This window comes from Callionymus lyra, chromosome 6 (genome assembly GCF_982586985.1).
Source record: "Callionymus lyra chromosome 6, fCalLyr1.hap1.1, whole genome shotgun sequence".
NCBI classification, from domain to species: Eukaryota; Metazoa; Chordata; class Actinopteri; order Syngnathiformes; family Callionymidae; genus Callionymus; species Callionymus lyra.
In genome coordinates, this window is record NC_141823.1 from 22,228,605 (window position 1) to 22,245,761 (window position 17,157).

The window sequence follows — 17,157 nt, forward strand, 5'->3', positions numbered from 1 at the left end:
TAAACAAGATCGTACTTGCAAAGAAAATGGTATTTTGCCTTCATTTTATGTAAAACCCTGTCCTCGAATAAATAACCTTAACCAGCATTAACTTTTTGACTCCATTACAATGCTATTACCAGGTATTCGCGTGTGTCAATGAGAGACAAATCCAAGTGTATATTTCCTTAGATCTGTGAGATTCACATGAACCAGCTAAAAAGGGTGAAGTTAAAGAAAAAAGACAATCTATATTTTATGAGCGATGCTTTTTTAATAAGACGGTCTGTCGCTTTCAGCAGTCAATGAAGTTCAACCTCCTGCAGCAGCGGATGTTTGATGTTTAAATGATGAGAAATAGCAACGTCGCTTCACCCTAATTGAACTAGTGATTTTTTATGACATCAGGAATCCTTCTGTAGCATGATACAGAGATCAAACCTGTGATTGGCTGAAACCGTGGAAGGATCTTTGACACATAAGAAGAGTGCAACAAGTCAAACAGCAGGTTTGAGCTTGTCGTGAATTATTAGCATAAACAGTGACAGATTCACTTACCTCTCGTGTCCGATGACACAAGAAGTAACTCGACAAGACAAAAGTCAAGACGCTACTAATAGGTTCTATGAGACGTGGCTGGAGAAACAAGTCCGGTGTCGCGGCTGTCAGCAGCGGTCAATGCTTTGTGAATGAGCGTGAAATGAGGAGCATTAGGTTTAATCATCCTTGAGGTCTTTCAGCTCTCATTCATCAATCTAAACTTACAGCAAACTGACCAGGATCATCGGGAAGATTCACTCTTACACAAGAATTGAAATCTAAAGTCAGAGGGATTCACTGTGAAGTGACCAGGTTTAATTTCACAATAATTATTACCGATAAAGCTACGACAATCGTCATGTATTGAAGGTAAAATTCAACCGAGAAGGTCGATGAAAGGACAAAATATTTGTTGACACCACCCAGGTAGACACAAGCACGAGACTCCAACCATGAGGCTAAGTTTGTACATCAGAGCCATGAATAATGAGGCAGAGTCAGTCGCAGAATTCAGGGGAAATGCAACAAAGACTGAATGGATAATACGAGCCGCTAGCTACCACGAGGGTGCCATGTATGTCAGTGGAACTGTTGGCTTCTACTTCACGCCCGAGGAACTACAAAGAGCCGAACAGTTGAAATAAATACAGCAGAGAGTCTGTGCGAGCTGGCGAAGGACCGAGTGAGGAGGTGACAGAGACGACCAAGGACATATCACTGATATACTTTAGTGGGTGGTTGTTCGCCCACAGATGATCCTAAACATCTCATCTTCCCTCCACATGTTTTTACTTTTGTTCCTGCACAACGTCTTTTAATTAAAAGACTTAGACTTAAATATGTCCTTGTGATGCTTAGCTTTTGTCTCACTGGTATAATTGTTTTTTTTATTTCTCCTTGAGTATCTCTGTAAGAGGATTAGTAAACTGCTCCCTTATCTAAATGTTTATGCACGACTGCACTTCTTGTTGCAAATGAAAGGAAGAGACACAATAGAACAGACCTGAGCAAAGACTGTATTTATGCGCCCCTCGAAATGTCAAAGTATGGTCATGTATAAATGGTTCTAATGCATTAACAAATGTATTTTGTATTTATTATTAATTTACAATTACACATAACACTTATTTACTTTTTCCCTCCTTGTGTGTAATTTTTCGAGCATATATTAATCCCTCAAAAAAATGTTTTAAGTTAGTTGAAGAAATGTTTGGAAAAAAACTCATATATACAAGAATAAAATTGCAGCTTATTTAACTTAATAAATGTCACGGCCTAATGACAGATGTCCTTTTTTTTAAGGATTTTATCGTCTTTCTTTTTGCTTGACGGCCCCTAACAACATTCACAGAATTCAATGTGGCCCTTTAAGAATTATAGTTGCCCACCCTTGCAATAGAAGGTCTGGAGCCGTTTTCATAATTGAATCAATCTTGGTGGAAGATCTGCCAACCGCCTTTATACGTAAGAAATAGCTTTTTTTCATCACACATTCTCAGGTTAACATCATATCATAATCAGCCTGCACAACAAATTATTAGATTTAGTATTAGTATATTGTGTTATAAGTTGGACTCCAGTTCATTTTCACAGACATATCACCAAAAGTGATTTTGTTTTTGTGTAAAACTTTTCATAACTTGAAAATTGTGACTATAATTGTCGTTTAGAAGGGTTTTTATTACACGAGCACGAAACTAGCTATACTCGTGACGACAGGCAGAATGTCTGTGGGAGACCCTGGTTGTGAGGCCATCGCTGTGACTTGTATTTCTTCTAATAGTAAATCATAGAAAACTGGCATCTAATAAAAATGAATAATAGAAAAAAAGGCATCATTAAAAATAATGAAGTCGACCAAAGTCTTGCTCTTCTTACAATAACAGTATTTTGCTATGAAACATTTGACTGTACAGCAACTGAAAATTGTTATTTATGGAGGACATGACCAGCAACAAGTTCACAATAGCAACTGTAATACACTTCAGCTATCGTCTCGTTCCAGACATTGTTTCATTTGTCACAATGAGTTGCCACTGCAGGAAGTCTGTGACAAATATTCCGCCATAGCCGCACAGTGAAGGTTGTTTTGTGCTTTTGCTTACAGCAATCCTCCTTCTCTTCCCCTGGGGGGGATTTCTCGGTGCGTAAGAATGAAAAAGCATGCAGAGTCAGGTGAAAGTGCTCTTTTCTTACACTCCATGTTAATAAACACAGAAGCGCTGTCACCATCACAAACCGCCCTCAGAGGCTTGATTAAAAACCATAAATGTTAGACGACGTCTTCCGAGTTTGTTTACAGCTGTGCTGAGTTGCCAAGTGAAAGAATGTGTGTTTCAAACATATTAATTTTTGGCGACTACAGTCCACTCTAATCCTCTCATGGGGCTCATTCACGCTGTTGAGGATTTGCATCCCTGCCTCACAAACACAACAGCAGGTTGTTGTTAATGAAGGGGAGTTGTATTAAAGCGCTAATGTTAGCTCGTAGTCTGTGGATCCCTGCCTGTCTCTCTCCTGCCAACAAAAACCCTCCAGAGAATTGAAAACTCCCGGCGCTGTCATATTTTCATCTCCAGTTGTGAGAGAGAACAGGAGTCCGGGACAATGCTGTGTCAGACCCCCCCCCCCTCCCTTTACTGCTCAAATTTGTTCGAACTTTCTACCCAATTGAACACATCACCTGCCGTCTTCTCTCCCCATAATGATCAATTGTTCTGCGCTTGTGTGGAAATCATTAATCTCTGCGAGCCCACGCCGCTCGCTTTGTTTGGTTTCTCCCCGTTCCAAATGAATCCCCTGAAGGTGCACCTTTCCGATAAACCGCATTGGCGGAGCCGGGCCTGCTTGTTGTGCGTCCCTGTGAGTGGGGCAGCTCTTCGGAGGCGCAGCAAAAGTCAATTATGGCGTATCTATAGAAACACATCAGAGCAACGAGGAGCAGGCTAATGTTATAACACCTCCTTTCAACGGAGTACATTATGAGAGCGCGGCTATGTACACCTGCAACCGCACCTGCAGCAGGTAACAATTAGTACGTGAGATGTGGGTGTTGATGGGACTGGAATAAGTGAAGCACTTATAAGCCTGTAAATGCGGTTGACAAGGTGGGAAAACTGCGTCGTCTCTTTATTATTCCAGTTTACCCAATGCTCGCTGTGTTTCTTCCAGACACTCTGGTTTCCTAAATAATCCAAAAACACACAAAAGTGGTGGACTTTCTCCCAATGTAGGTGGTCTTCCACTCCTCACTGGGTTACCCCAGTTCTTCCAGGCACTCACAAGTCCCACTCGTGCTATTCTTCGATCTTCTGTTTGGTATTTGGCACTTTGCAAAAAGGTTGTGTATTGTTCAGTGCAACCCAAGACAGTTGAGGCAGACAATGACAGAAAACAAGACCCAATACACTAGTAAATAAAATTTGTTGTAGGAAGTGCCTCGAGGAAACAAATGTACAAGCTGCACACAGCAGAACCTTTTTCTTCACCACAAACTAGACTCAAGCTGAAAGTGTATTTGTGTGAGTGTACTTTGTGATAAAATACATTTAAATTTAATTAAACTTACATTTAAAACATTAACAAGTGGGTCACATGTGACAGATGACATGATGTGGAGTAGTAGCGATGTGATTTAAATGTAGTTTGAATATCATGGTGTAGTACCTTGTGTACAGATACTCACAGCCAACAGTTAACAGTACAGTGTAAGACTCATGAATGTACCAAAACAGCTCCCACCCGCCCTAAAATGATTCCAACTAACTTATTTATTTCTCTTTGATGCTTTTAGCTTTTTATTATTTTTACAACCTTACAACCTTACTATTCCCTTCCAGTGAAATTTTATTTTGCATTGATTTTTCCTTTTTCTCTGTGTTTTCCCTTTTTCGTAGCTTGTGAGGCTCTGCTGTATCTGCAACATTGATGTCCACCATCGGGGAGCTTGTTCGATTTAGTATTGATTCCCGGGTTGGTGCCTCAGAAAGAGGGTGAAATGAACCAGCCCTTAAATCAGTTTTTATTTCATGTCACAACAATGAAATCCTTGATCAAACCCGGGATGAACCTGAGACCCTCGATGATCTTATATGTCTCCGTTTACATTGACAACTGGCTCCAGGAGCGTAGGCATGAAGTTCAGTGGAGACCTGATTCCTGGTTTACTACTAACCCCAGAGACCTTTTCGCATTCGCTTGCAGATTCTCCAGAGGGAGAGCAGGAGCATTTCTGGCAGCATTGTGGATCAACTCTTACGAGCACCAAGTCGTCTGTCAGATCTTTGCCATAAATTTCGCCACTGGGCTTCCACCCTCCAACGGCAAGACCACCATTCTGTATATTGTAGACAGGCAATCCAAGATGACCCAATTTGTCTCTCTTTCAAAAAACTCCCATCCGCCTTGGTGACTGACGATATGATGGTGGACCACATTTTCCAAACAACAATCATTTTGGATCGTGGGTCCTGATTCACATATAGGGCCACAAGATTCTCCACCACCCCTCATCATCAAAGACCAACCTGCAAACAAGGTCAGCAAGATTTTGGATTTCCATCACCAATTACAGTAGCTAGTCTACTGGGAGTGGTTAGGTCCAGAGGAGAGGTCCTGGATCTAAAGGTCGCTGATCCTGGATCCTATGCTGCTTTGGGACTTCTACCAGGATTTTCCTAACACTTTTTTGCTGGTGGCTTGCTGGACAGTCCCAGACGATTTGTGACATGACTGCGGCAATCTGCAATCTTCCTACCCCTAATAAACGCTAGATTGACCAGGAACCGGCGTCAGCTCGTTTTAAAGTTTTGGCTGGTATGACATTGAATGTCTCTTATTCCTCCCTTGTGAATGCACCATCTTCATTTGTGATTTTTTCAGCATCCCTTTACATATCTGGATTGTGACCGATATAAATGAACAGTGTCCAGTACTTTTCCTATCATGCAAAGCAACAGTTTACACCGATAGCTTACATTACAGTAGCAAAAAAGGCACAAGTCAAATTCCTCATCAAACATGCTCAGTTTGAGGCAAGACAACGTCGTTTCATTGCTACTAGTTTCACTTGGTTATGTTACTTTCCTCAACAGATTCAGCAGATGTATGCTGTGTACTACTTCCAACGCCACCTGTATCTATATTTATCTTGCAATATATACTGCCTATTATCATAAAGAATTGGTTGTTAACCTACTTACCCGTGTGTGTATGTGCGGGTGTGTGTGTGTGGATGCGTGTGCGAGTAAATGTGCGTGTGCGTGTCTGTGTGTGCGCTGTTGTAGCGCAGAACGGCAACAGCAAGTACATTTGTGACACAAGCGAAGGTAGGTTTTAACTGGTCATCAAAGATGTAGTTAGTCTTCAACCATCAGGAATCATATATTCTATAAGAGAAATATTCAATGTTTATTTTCCAAAATGACTAATTAAGTTGAGAAATGTTTCCTCAGATTTATACAAGACTGAGTGTTGAGATAATTTCATTGAATGTACAGTTCTACTCATCATCAGCAAGCAGGAAGCTACGATACAGAAACATAATTTGCCATCATTATTAGTGTCATTAATGTCAGCACCGCAGTTAACACTGACCATAAAATAATAACTGGACTCGTCCTTTAGAGAGTCGCAGCTCCTTGTGTGTGTGTGTGTGTGTGTGTGTGTGTGTGTGTGTGTGTGTGTGTCAGCTGCTCTCATTAACACGTCCGCTTGAAACAAGCTGTTGTGGTTTCTGCTCCACTTTTTTCCACCTTCCACGGAGAACATGTGAATCACTCAGAGGATGTTCAACCAGCGCTCTTTCAAGGAACAGTGGTGGATGACGTCCAGATATTCCAAAAATGTTGGCGACCACTCTGTGGTTTCACGTGCTAAATAATCATCACTTGTTTGTTTGCATGAGGAGGGATGAATGTTTTCAAAAAAATAACAAATAAGAAAATGAACTGAAAAGATTTTTACCTTCAGATTTTGGATCCAGATGTGTCGTTCGCCCTGAATGATAAAGCAGCCTCAGAGAGGGACGGAGGAATCCATTCAATTTGAAAATGTTGTAGGACTTTTCTCTTTTAAAGACGCATGTTTCTTGTGCGGCAGCCTTCTCACCAATATTGAACCTCCTCACACTCTTTTTCTATTCACACACACAAGCTTGCTCAGTCCAACGACTGGTAGCCCCCTCCCCTCTTTTCTCTCTCGCTCCTCTCTCACTCTATTACACACATTCATCTCCTCTCCTGTCCCAATCTCTTACTTTAGCTGCTGAATTGATTTCTCTTCCTCGGTTCCACTCCTCATCTGTGTTCTACCAGTGTTCGCTTCCATTAGTCCTCATATTTCCCCCCCTCACTGAAGCGCTCCTCCCTTCATTTACGCACACTTTTCTTCATTAACCTCTCCCCCTTCGTTCTTCTTGTCATCTCATCTCTAATTGTTGTTCTCCCTCCATCCAGCACTCTTACCGATGCCACGCTACCGTTGCTGCTCTTGATCTCTCACAGCGATGGCCATTGATAAAACGTGAGCGTCTCCAACGGGTTCAGGTAAAAGAGGAGGAGGTCTAAGAGAGAGAGGAGCCATGAGGCAGAAATCAAACATGTCTTTACGTCCAATTAACAAATAAGAAGAGAAAACAAAATTATGTGATTGATCAACGCATAAAGAAGAGCAAATCAAAATTTAAAATATAATATTGAGTAAAAAGCCAAGGTCAATTTTAGGAATTGGGCCTGGATTAAACGTAAAGGTGCTCACCAGTGAATTAAAAATACTAATGTGATTATTACATGTAAACTTTACCATGTAAATCGCACAATCAAAAAACATTTGCTTTAGGAATTTCAACCATATATCTGACTCCCGTGGCACCTTAAAACCTACCTGTACCACAGACTCACCACGTTTTAAAGTATTGTTTTTCAATTGTTCCATCTCTAAATAAAAGATAAATACCTTTCTTTGGTTTAAAAACATGTTGACTTACACAAGTAGGACAAAGTGTTTTTACAACATTTTGATTACACGGTTAAAACACTGGGGGAGCCCTTAACAAATATGGTCACTCATGTACAGTGCCACTTTTGCTGCTCTAGTAGAAGAACTCACATTTCTCCGATCCTTAAAACACTTCACTGGCTGCCAGTTTCTTTCAGGATCAACTTTAAAATTCTGGTTCTTACTTTCAGAGCTATTCATGACTGATCTGATCCAGCCTTACACCCCAGCTCAGGCTCTGAGGTCTGTGGATCAGAATCTACTCATGGTTCCTCGGACACGGTTCAGAACCAGAGGAGAGAAATCCTTCCAGGCTGTTGCTCCTAAGCTTTGGAACGATCTTCCTCTCTCTCTCTGTGTTTGATGATCTACTGACTCCTTCAATAACATCTTAAGACATTTTTATTTGTGCAGGTTTTTCCCTGATTTTCTGAGACTCCTGTGTCGTTATGAGTTATCTTGACCTTTAAAGTATATATTTTATTGGGTATTGTTTTGATTGTTTAAGCACTTTGTGAACCTGGTCTGAAAAAGCGCTATACAAATATAAATTAATTATTTACTTAGCTACTTAAAACAATTATATTATCTAAGGGTGTCAAACTCAATGAGACGAGGGGACAGAATCTTTATGCCTTTGAAATCGCACCCCAAACACAATGTATATTTATCTAATAGGAAGTAAGAGTCAGATTTTCATGTTCTCTTTCCATTCTTTGAGGCTCTTAATTATTTCTGTGCTTCACAAAACAAATTCCTTTCCTTTTAATGTCAGTTTTACTTTAATAACATTGATAATCTCCGTTGCCCATCTCATATTAAACACTGGCATCTATGTAGGTAAATGTATACACATAAATAATCTACTTTAAATTTGAGGCAAACCTAAAGCCCAGTCGCCTAGCTAGTTATTGGACCAGCACCGGTTTTCTTGTTGTGAACAGTCAGGATAAAAAAATTGGATAGTTGAATGAAAAGTTAATGCTCGTACTGTTATGAAGTGTCTCCCAGGTGGGAAATGTAAGGGACCTTGATTGGTTTGAAAAGAGGAAGGAAATGTAATTAAAGGAAAAGATACGAGTATAAACACGGGGGAGAAATGTTCTTTTCTGAGAATATAAAGAGGGCGATGATGTTGTGGTTATCTAATAGTAATGTATCCTTGAGCAGCCATAATGGAGACGGAAGCATTCTAATGAATACTTCTGTGAGAGCCCATCAACTGCACAACTGGAGCACACAGGGCAAGGATTTTGGTGAAAATAGAATAATGGACCATGTTATATGGAAGTCCTTATACAATAAGGCTCTTAACCACACACACCTCTTACAAGAGCACCAACTCACTCATATTACACAAGGGTCTTTCACAATGCTCTCTAATTTACCCCCTCCTTCCATTAGCTCATTTGAAACTGCTTTTTTTTTTTAAACCATTAGGGACAAGAACAACATATTCACAGATTAAGAGCCAAGATTATATAATAAATGACCACATAACCCCTTCATAACCACAGCAAAGGTTCACTTGTACACGCAAAGAGCAAAGCATTTATTCAGGATCAATCACCCCATTGCTCTGAACCCCCAATATAACACAGTCAGGTATCTTGTCATTGTTTCAACAGACAAAGGAGAATTAAAAAAAATAGTTATTTCAAACTGCAAAGTCAATATAATGGTTAATACAATAATGTCACACAGATTCCATTAACATAGTTTTATTGTTCATTATCCACATCATAAATTCAATATTATTTAATTAAAAAACACTATTATTGACTAACATTCTTCAGTAGAAATGGAAATATTCAAATGCATCATTTTCGTTGAGATTCAATGTTCCAAATCATTTTAGATTTTTTTTTTCCTAATCCAGCAAAAACAGGAAAGAAAACCAGTTTACCTCAGACTGTCTATTGGCTGGACTTACCTTAGAAAAAGGTAGATCAGGACCACAAATTATTCTGGGAAGCGATGAAGACACTTACCAAGATTTCCTAAGATACAGATTGTTCTAGTGTTATTACTCATGAATAACCACACACAAAGAAATGTGTTACAATATTGTCTTCAACTATGGGATTGTAAGGCCATGACCATAAGTGATAGTAGGGAAGAAAGCTCTTCTCAATGTGGTCCTCTCACCCAAGAACATGAGGAAAGTCGGGAACATAATAGGAAGATGGAGATACCAGGTGAAAGAAGATGAGGTCGACTATAAATGCAGAGAAGAAGCAAAAGGGTCACATTTTAAAATATATATATAAAAAAAACCTTTCATCACAGCCTGCTTCAAATGTATTCTTTCTGGGAAACAAAATAAACTCAAATACCTGTATTTAGTTGAATGTACCATCCCAGGCTGAGCACTATGTAATACCCTCGTCCACGTGAGGGGGCAGTGTGTTCCTCAATGAAGCCAGGAGAAAAAGAAGAAGAAGAACCGGTTGCTCTGGTCACTGCTCATCATAGTAGAATGGCTGCTTGGTGTTCGAGTCATGGGTTCTTCATCCGTTTTCTTCACCTGCGTTAACATGTAGACCAGAATGGTTCGTCGGGCGTTGAAGAATTCGCCACATGTCAAGCTGATGTACGTAAAGCGTCCGAGGCTATGACGTCAACATCTGTCGAAAGGTCAGTCTCCACTCTTTCTTTTTGCAAAATGAAGGAATACCAGATCTGCACATGTTTCAAGTGGATAGATTTTAGCATCAAGCTGTGCAACTTGTTGCAACTGAACATTTGAAATTGTATTTAAGTGTGTTTTTTCTCGGGTATTAGCGTGTAGCTTCCGTTAGCTCCTCTCTTGCCCTTTCACTTCCGCCCTCAGTTCAGGAAAAACCTCACTCGTCATGCTCTTGGTTGATGGGAAGTGAATGAATCTTAGTTCACGACCAAGAGCTGAGATATAACTTGGAAGAAAGAAACATATACGAATATATTAAATGCATCTGCCTCTGTCAATTATATCCTCTCAAACTGCTGGTTTCTTTCTTCAATATTGAGGTAGTTTCTTATCATGTTTTATCTAAAGGCATGTACAACTAGGCACTGTAAAATATGATATGGACAAAAAGTTAATGATTGCATTCGTCAGAAGACTATCTTGAAGTTTCAGGGTCTTTCACCGTCTTATCATCACAAACGACCGCATCCACTAAAAGGAACAAGGCTCAAAAACACTGATTTTTCAAACTGTCCATTTTTTTTGGAGAAGTTGGTTTCGAAAGTAGCACTTTATTCATTCTTGTCTTGTTCTTGTTGTTCTTAGACAAGAACCATCTGACGCCTCTCAAGAAGTCAAGATGCAGCAGAAGAGGAACATCCAGATCATAGAATGGGAGGACCTGGACAAAAGAAAGTTCTACTCTTTCGGGGTGTTCATGACGATGAGCATCCGGGCCACAGTGTACCCGGCAACACTTATCCGCACTCGTCTGCAGGTGCAGAGGGGTAAATCTCTCTACAGCGGGACCTTTGATGCATTTTTCAAGATCCTCCGAAAAGAAGGGGTGTGTGGCTTGTACCGGGGCTTCATGGTCAACACCTTCACCCTCATTTCAGGACAGGCTTACATCACCACGTACGAGCTGGTACGAAAGTACGTCTCTGAATATTCAGACAATAACACGGTCAAATCACTGGTGGCGGGCGGGTCGGCATCTCTCGTCGCACAGAGCATCACGGTGCCTATAGACGTGGTGTCGCAGCAGCTCATGATGCAGGGTCAAGGCGAACACCTGACTCGCTTCCGCCTCAACCTGGAGAATGGGAAATCTAAAAGACTCTTTGGACAAACAAGAAACATTGTGCACCAGATATTTGCTGCTGATGGCTTCCATGGCTTCTACAGAGGATATGTTGCATCGCTGCTCACCTATATTCCAAACAGTGCTGTGTGGTGGCCCTTCTATCATTTCTATGCTGGTAAGATCACACCTTCTGTAGGTCGCTAAGACTGTTTGCTCAATTTATCCACTAATGCGTTTGTGGCTCTACAGAACAACTCTCAAAAATGGCTCCTAGCGACTGCCCTCATCTAGTTCTACAAGCCATGGCTGGACCGCTCGCCGCTGCTACTGCTTCTACTGTCACTAACCCAATGGATGTGGTCAGAGCCAGAATTCAGGTATTCAGCTTCAACAATTGAAAACTGGTCTTTCCTTGTGCTAGGCTTTCAACGTTTACTATTTTTTCTACATACTATATAACCACTAGAGAGCTCTGTCTCAATCACCTTCCAATCCCATTACAGCAAACCCCTTCCAGTAGTTATCAGAATAAAAAAACTTTTTTTCTTCTAGAACCGCTTCCAATGGGTATTTAATTATAACCAACATCACAGATAAATCACATAACTCAATTTACCGTATCTTATGGACTATAAATGGCGCTGAATATGTTCTAATATTGAATTGAATATAATTGAATATCTTATATAATAATTATGTTTTTACCTTCTGACCACGAAGCGATCTTATGTGATACATGGTCTTTAAAAAAATCTCTCTAAATTTCTAAACTAAGAAACTGCGCGGCGAGTCACCTTAGTATTACTCTGTAAGCTCCATAGTATTACTGTGCGAGGCTCCTTACAAGTCACCATTGTATTACCCCGTAGTTATAAGCGTCGTGGAGTAATACTACGAAGTCGCACTATATTTATTTAGTAATTTACCAATATTATAAACCCTATATAGGTATAATAAACGCTTATGTATGCATACAAATTCTGTACTTGACACCACTCCCATCTACGATCACATGACTAAAACACACGCCACCTAGGTCAACATCAGCCATTCGTCATTTGCCGGCATGTATACTGGTGAGAAATGAAGAGAAGAAAAGAGCCTAATCTGGGCGCGTAGTAAACTATAATAAGCGTATTTTATCCATCTGTCGCCTATTTATGTTATGGGCACGAGATTGATAGTGTATTAATTCATTCTTTCGTGCATTTATTAGTAGAGTGTTTAGTTGCATTGCTCTTTCACTCGCCCCACTTGACATTTCTCAGTCAACATCAACCGATCATTCAGAAGCAACATAAGGCGTGAGCATCTTTCATTACATCACAAACAATTTCCCGAAGGAGACCTCCTGAGGGATCAATAAAGTTTTACCTTACATTACTACTTAAAAGACAACAGCATCATACTTCTGCCAATCTACCCATTGTTTGGGTTTGTCCAGTCATGAGCTGCACTTTAATTTGAAAAGTTACCGCTAAACTATACGGTAAATTCCAAATGCCGTTCAGAAGGAGGAAATAAACTACCAGCTTTCAAATTAAGAGCATCGCATCAGCGCTGTTAATATTTTCTGTCCCCTGTCTCTACAACTAGTGAGGGATCTTTCCCCTAAATTCAAATTCCTTATGGTTTGTTATACGTGAAACTGCTAACTTGTGTAACTTGACGTACCCGTTTTTCAGATGAAATGACACCTTGTTCTTTCTTTAGGTGGAAGGAAGGACTTCTGTCACTGAAACCTTCAGGCAGCTCATCACTGAGGAGGGTTTTTGGGGATTAACCAAAGGTCTTTCCGCACGGATCATTTCATCCACTCCCACTGCCATCGTCATGGTTGTTGGTTATGAGACACTGAAAAAACTAAGTTTGAGGCCAGAGCTGGTGGATTCCAGACACTGGTAGAATTTATTTTGGATTCGTGGAGTACTGTGTCAAGATAAAACATGTCTGTGTAAAAATAACATTTTGTGTGATCAAGAGAAATATGAATAATGGTAGAATTACCATGTTGGCTCGCATTTGCAAAAAACCTTCTTAATGCAACGAGTACATGTACATGTAGCTAACACTGGTTACAGCATTGCATAAGGAAAGGTTGTAACGCCAACAAGATTTATGAAGAGAAGGGACTGATTAACTCTTATGCTTTTACAAACTACAGTAAATGTTGCTGTTAACTCTGATTGTGAATTGATTTTAAACAACTATATAAACATGATTTATCGACTGCCCGTTCATCTAGCTGTAGATGCCGCTTTTATTCCTGTAAAATGTGATTCCATTTGGTGTAATTAAACATATTTATAATAACGTGCTTATCATTTGTGGATCAATTACGTTCCCATGTTTTTGTTTCAGTTGGTCACTGTGTGCGTCTGCTTGTAAACATATTTGCTCATCCCTTAAAAAGTAATAGCATACAAAAAGAAGTACTTGGAAATAGATAATTAGATAGTTTGTTTAGGCAAGTGTGAAACGTGTTGTTATGAATATACAATTCAAAGCTAGACTACCAAAGCATATTTTATTTGTATATAAACAAGTTTGATAAGGAAAGGGGGAAGTGTCATGAGTCTTCAGGACGCTAGGCGTCGCTATACGCTTTAGAAAGTGAACAAGACATTAAACACGTGACACTTCTCGACCAATAAAAGCGCTTGAACGAAGGAGGGAAATTTGAAAAGGCGTTTAGCTCGTTCAGTTGCTGGACTAGCATTTTATCAACACGACACCTCTGTGGATTGTTTTGAAGCAACATAATGGAGGCAGAGACGACAGGAGACTTTGACTTGTTTCATTATGAGAACAGGTTGAAAACGTACAAAGACTGGCCTTTTGTGGAAGATTGTGTCTGCACACCGGAGAGGGTGAGTGAACTAGCAGTACATTAGCAACATCAGCTAACACGAAGAGCTGTTATTGTGACGGTCTCTTATGTTTACGAAAACAGTTGATACATATTTATTTCACAATACTGTGTCGATATCGACAGCACTTTATCGACCTCCCCCACCCCTATTATATTTATTTTACATTTCTGGCCTTCAAATAATTCGTTTTTAAACATAGTTTAGTATATAATGGTGTACAATTCAATAACACTTAACTACAATTCAAATCGTAATTTAAAATTGAGATATTTCTTAATATACAATAAAACATTTTTCACTGCGCAGTTAACCTTTGCTAGATGGCAACAGTCACTATGTCCTTTACAGTTTAAGAAAACTATACAATCCCTGGAGATACTGGTTATAACTAAGGACAAGAGGATACTCTATTCCAGCAGCTTTTACAGTTGATGTTTGGACATATACAAATTAAAGTACTTATGACTCACCAGAGTCAAGTACTCCTGCAATACTACAAATTTACCCGTGTGTTCCTACAGTATTGCAATATGATGTATCGTATCACCAGATTCTTGCCAATACCCACCTCTAACTAATATAATATGAAAGCATTATTATTATAAACAATGTCAATTTTATTCCAAACACGTTAAACTATCAAACTGTGTTCTAGTATCACAAGATGGATGTAATGCAATATTTAGACTTTATTGCTGAATAATTGGTTGCTGTTTCATAACATTATTACTGATTTAAAGACGTATTACCTTTATTTCCCCACAGATGGCAAGTGCAGGTTTTATTCACAAGCCGTTTGACAACAGTCCTGATGTGGCCATGTGCTTCTTCTGCCTCAAAGAGTTGGAAGGCTGGGAACCTGAGGATGATCCACAGTAAGAGACGACCAGTTTATTTATGTTAGATCAATCTGTGAAAGACCTTCAGTTTCTATATCATGATTGTCAGGTTGTCATTATTCTCCTTTTTTTTCCCAATTTCCCTTCAGAAAAGAACACAAGCTTCATGCACCGAGCTGTGGGTTCCTCAACCTGAAGAAGAAGATGGAGGACTGGACCGTAGAAGAGATACTCAAGCTGCAAAAGGAGAGACTCAAGAACATAGTCGTGAGTTTCAAAAAAACTTGGCAATATATTCTTGAGTAGGAAAATGTGCTTCATTAGATTTTGTCAAAAATGAATATAGATTGCGTTCAAGTTATTTTATTGTCAAATATGCATGGATTAAGACGTACAGCATAAATGAAATTGTGGTCCTCTCTGACTCACGATGCAAAATAAGAATACATTAACTAAGGCATTGAAGAAAAATAACCAACAAAATGAAATGAATAATCAACAAACTTAAATAATCAACTAATAAACAGAATATAAACAAAACAACTGTGCCTCTTCATTAAGAAGACGAACCTCAAACATAGTTTTGTCTTGCAGTTTAGTAAATTAAGAATTTAAGGGAATACATGAGCAAACGTATTAAAGAAACATCTTATTTACCAACCTTTTCAAATCTTGCTTTAAACATGATGTTCCACCTCAGTCCTGTTACTGCATCCCTTCTGATGCAATGTTCTCTTCTTCCACTTGCAGACAAAAAGGTGTAAAGAAGGAATCACCCGATTCAAAGAAGCCACCAAAGAAAAAAGGCCAAAATTCTGAACAAATCAACATAAAAGGACTGGCCTGGAGATGGAGACTGTTTTACACAGTGCACTTTTTTTAAAACCTTTTTTTCTTTATTGGTTTTATTTCTTTGATTGTCTTTGTATTAGTGGTATCAGTGGTTATTTGACAAATAAAGACTATGTGTTTACATGCTTGCAAGCCGTGTCCCTGAATATTCAACTCGAAGGTAGATTGGGACACATTTTCCACGATGATTAAATGCTCAAACGGAACATTGTAGTTGCGTGTTGAAGTACAATACTTTAAATAAACCAAATCATTTAAATCAGCCTGTTCCAAACTAGCTAAGTTTATTTTTTGTAAGTTATTTCAACTTAACGTGAATAAATAAACATTGAAGGTGTTTTTTTTGTTTTTTTTGTCGGTTCTTTAGTCATTTTTGTAGCTTTAGATAAAACTGGTGTAATGACTTCCGGAGCTAAAGGCCTTAAAACTACTCGTAAAATTGTGATTTTAAATAAAACACTGCAATAGGGATAAATACGATCTAATGTCTCATTACATTCCGTGGAATTTGAACGTAAAACAATCGTTCTTCGTTTTATTTGAAGGCTGTTAAAGTCGCGTGAGATTAGAGTGGAATCTATTTCCTGTTTGAAGGAAATGACTGATCTCGGCGGGGATATTTTTTCAAAATAAAAGTAACTCCGATGCAGCCTTAATTTAAATTAATCGAACAGTAGATGACGCATAGACAAATGCATTTCCCAGTACACGCGTGTGGACAATGTAGCTGAATGAATGTAGCATCAACATCTAATAACATAATTTGTACTACGTTACGCAGCACTTCCTGTTTTGTTTTTCCCGCCCTCCCCTGCAGCGCAGCCTTTTCTTTACCGCTTAATATTCCGGTCACAAAATGTTCAAACAAACGCACTTTAACTCACCGGTTGAATGTACAATACTTAGGAAAACCACCATATCTTCCTTTTCAAAAGGATACGTTAACGTATTGTATTGTAATTATTAATATACATTTGAAAATGTAATTGCTAAAAGCAATGTGAACCCAACCCTTGCAAGGTTACTTAAGAGTTAGAAGATATATCAGAATAGATAAATCATCTAAATAGAGACATCAAGCATATTTAAATAATAAAATATGTTACTTCAGTTAAATGCAGCCACCTTCATGAGATGAGATGTCCGTCAGTTGGAGTGGTTTTGTTGGACATCACACAACCTTCATTCTAAAGGACTTTCCTGGCATATCCTGGTCCTGGCTGAGGAACACCTCATCAACCTGGACTTGCTGGAAAAAAAAACATGTTACTTCAAAGTTTGGTGACATATTTCCGATAAAATGTTTCAAAGCGTGTTCTATCA

At 39.2% G+C, this 17,157-nt stretch overlaps 2 protein-coding genes across 2 annotated transcripts; both read left to right on the forward strand.

Moving 5' to 3' along the window:
* The first annotated feature begins 9,943 nt into the window (after nucleotides 1-9,943).
* On the forward strand, nucleotides 9,944-13,564 carry LOC148077602 (solute carrier family 25 member 44-like). Its single transcript, XM_087794288.1, has 4 exons — nucleotides 9,944-10,152; nucleotides 10,790-11,445; nucleotides 11,520-11,647; nucleotides 12,984-13,564. The coding sequence occupies exons 1-4, from the start codon at nucleotides 10,130-10,132 to the stop codon at nucleotides 13,173-13,175; spliced, it is 999 nt and encodes a 332-aa protein (XP_087650414.1). The 5' UTR covers nucleotides 9,944-10,129; the 3' UTR covers nucleotides 13,176-13,564.
* Nucleotides 13,565-13,971: 407 nt separating this feature from the next.
* On the forward strand, nucleotides 13,972-16,283 carry birc5a (baculoviral IAP repeat containing 5a). Its single transcript, XM_087793277.1, has 4 exons — nucleotides 13,972-14,140; nucleotides 14,909-15,018; nucleotides 15,132-15,249; nucleotides 15,733-16,283. Exons 1-4 carry the CDS (start codon nucleotides 14,033-14,035, stop codon nucleotides 15,799-15,801), a joined length of 405 nt encoding a protein of 134 aa, XP_087649403.1. The 5' UTR covers nucleotides 13,972-14,032; the 3' UTR covers nucleotides 15,802-16,283.
* The last annotated feature ends 874 nt before the right edge of the window (nucleotides 16,284-17,157 follow it).

Bases quoted from the DNA above. Each gene is read 5' to 3' on its own strand.
- birc5a (XM_087793277.1), top strand. From the start codon at position 14,033: ATGGAGGCAGAGACGACAGGAGACTTTGACTTGTTTCATTATGAGAAC. The intron at 14,141-14,908 runs GTGAGTGAACTA...ATTTCCCCACAG, and splicing joins GTGTCTGCACACCGGAGAGG to ATGGCAAGTGCAGGTTTTAT. The intron at 15,019-15,131 runs GTAAGAGACGAC...ATTTCCCTTCAG, and splicing joins GAACCTGAGGATGATCCACA to AAAAGAACACAAGCTTCATG.
- LOC148077602 (XM_087794288.1), top strand. From the start codon at position 10,130: ATGACGTCAACATCTGTCGAAAG. The intron at 10,153-10,789 runs GTCAGTCTCCAC...TGTTGTTCTTAG, and splicing joins ACGTCAACATCTGTCGAAAG to ACAAGAACCATCTGACGCCT. The intron at 11,648-12,983 runs GTATTCAGCTTC...TTCTTTCTTTAG, and splicing joins TGGTCAGAGCCAGAATTCAG to GTGGAAGGAAGGACTTCTGT.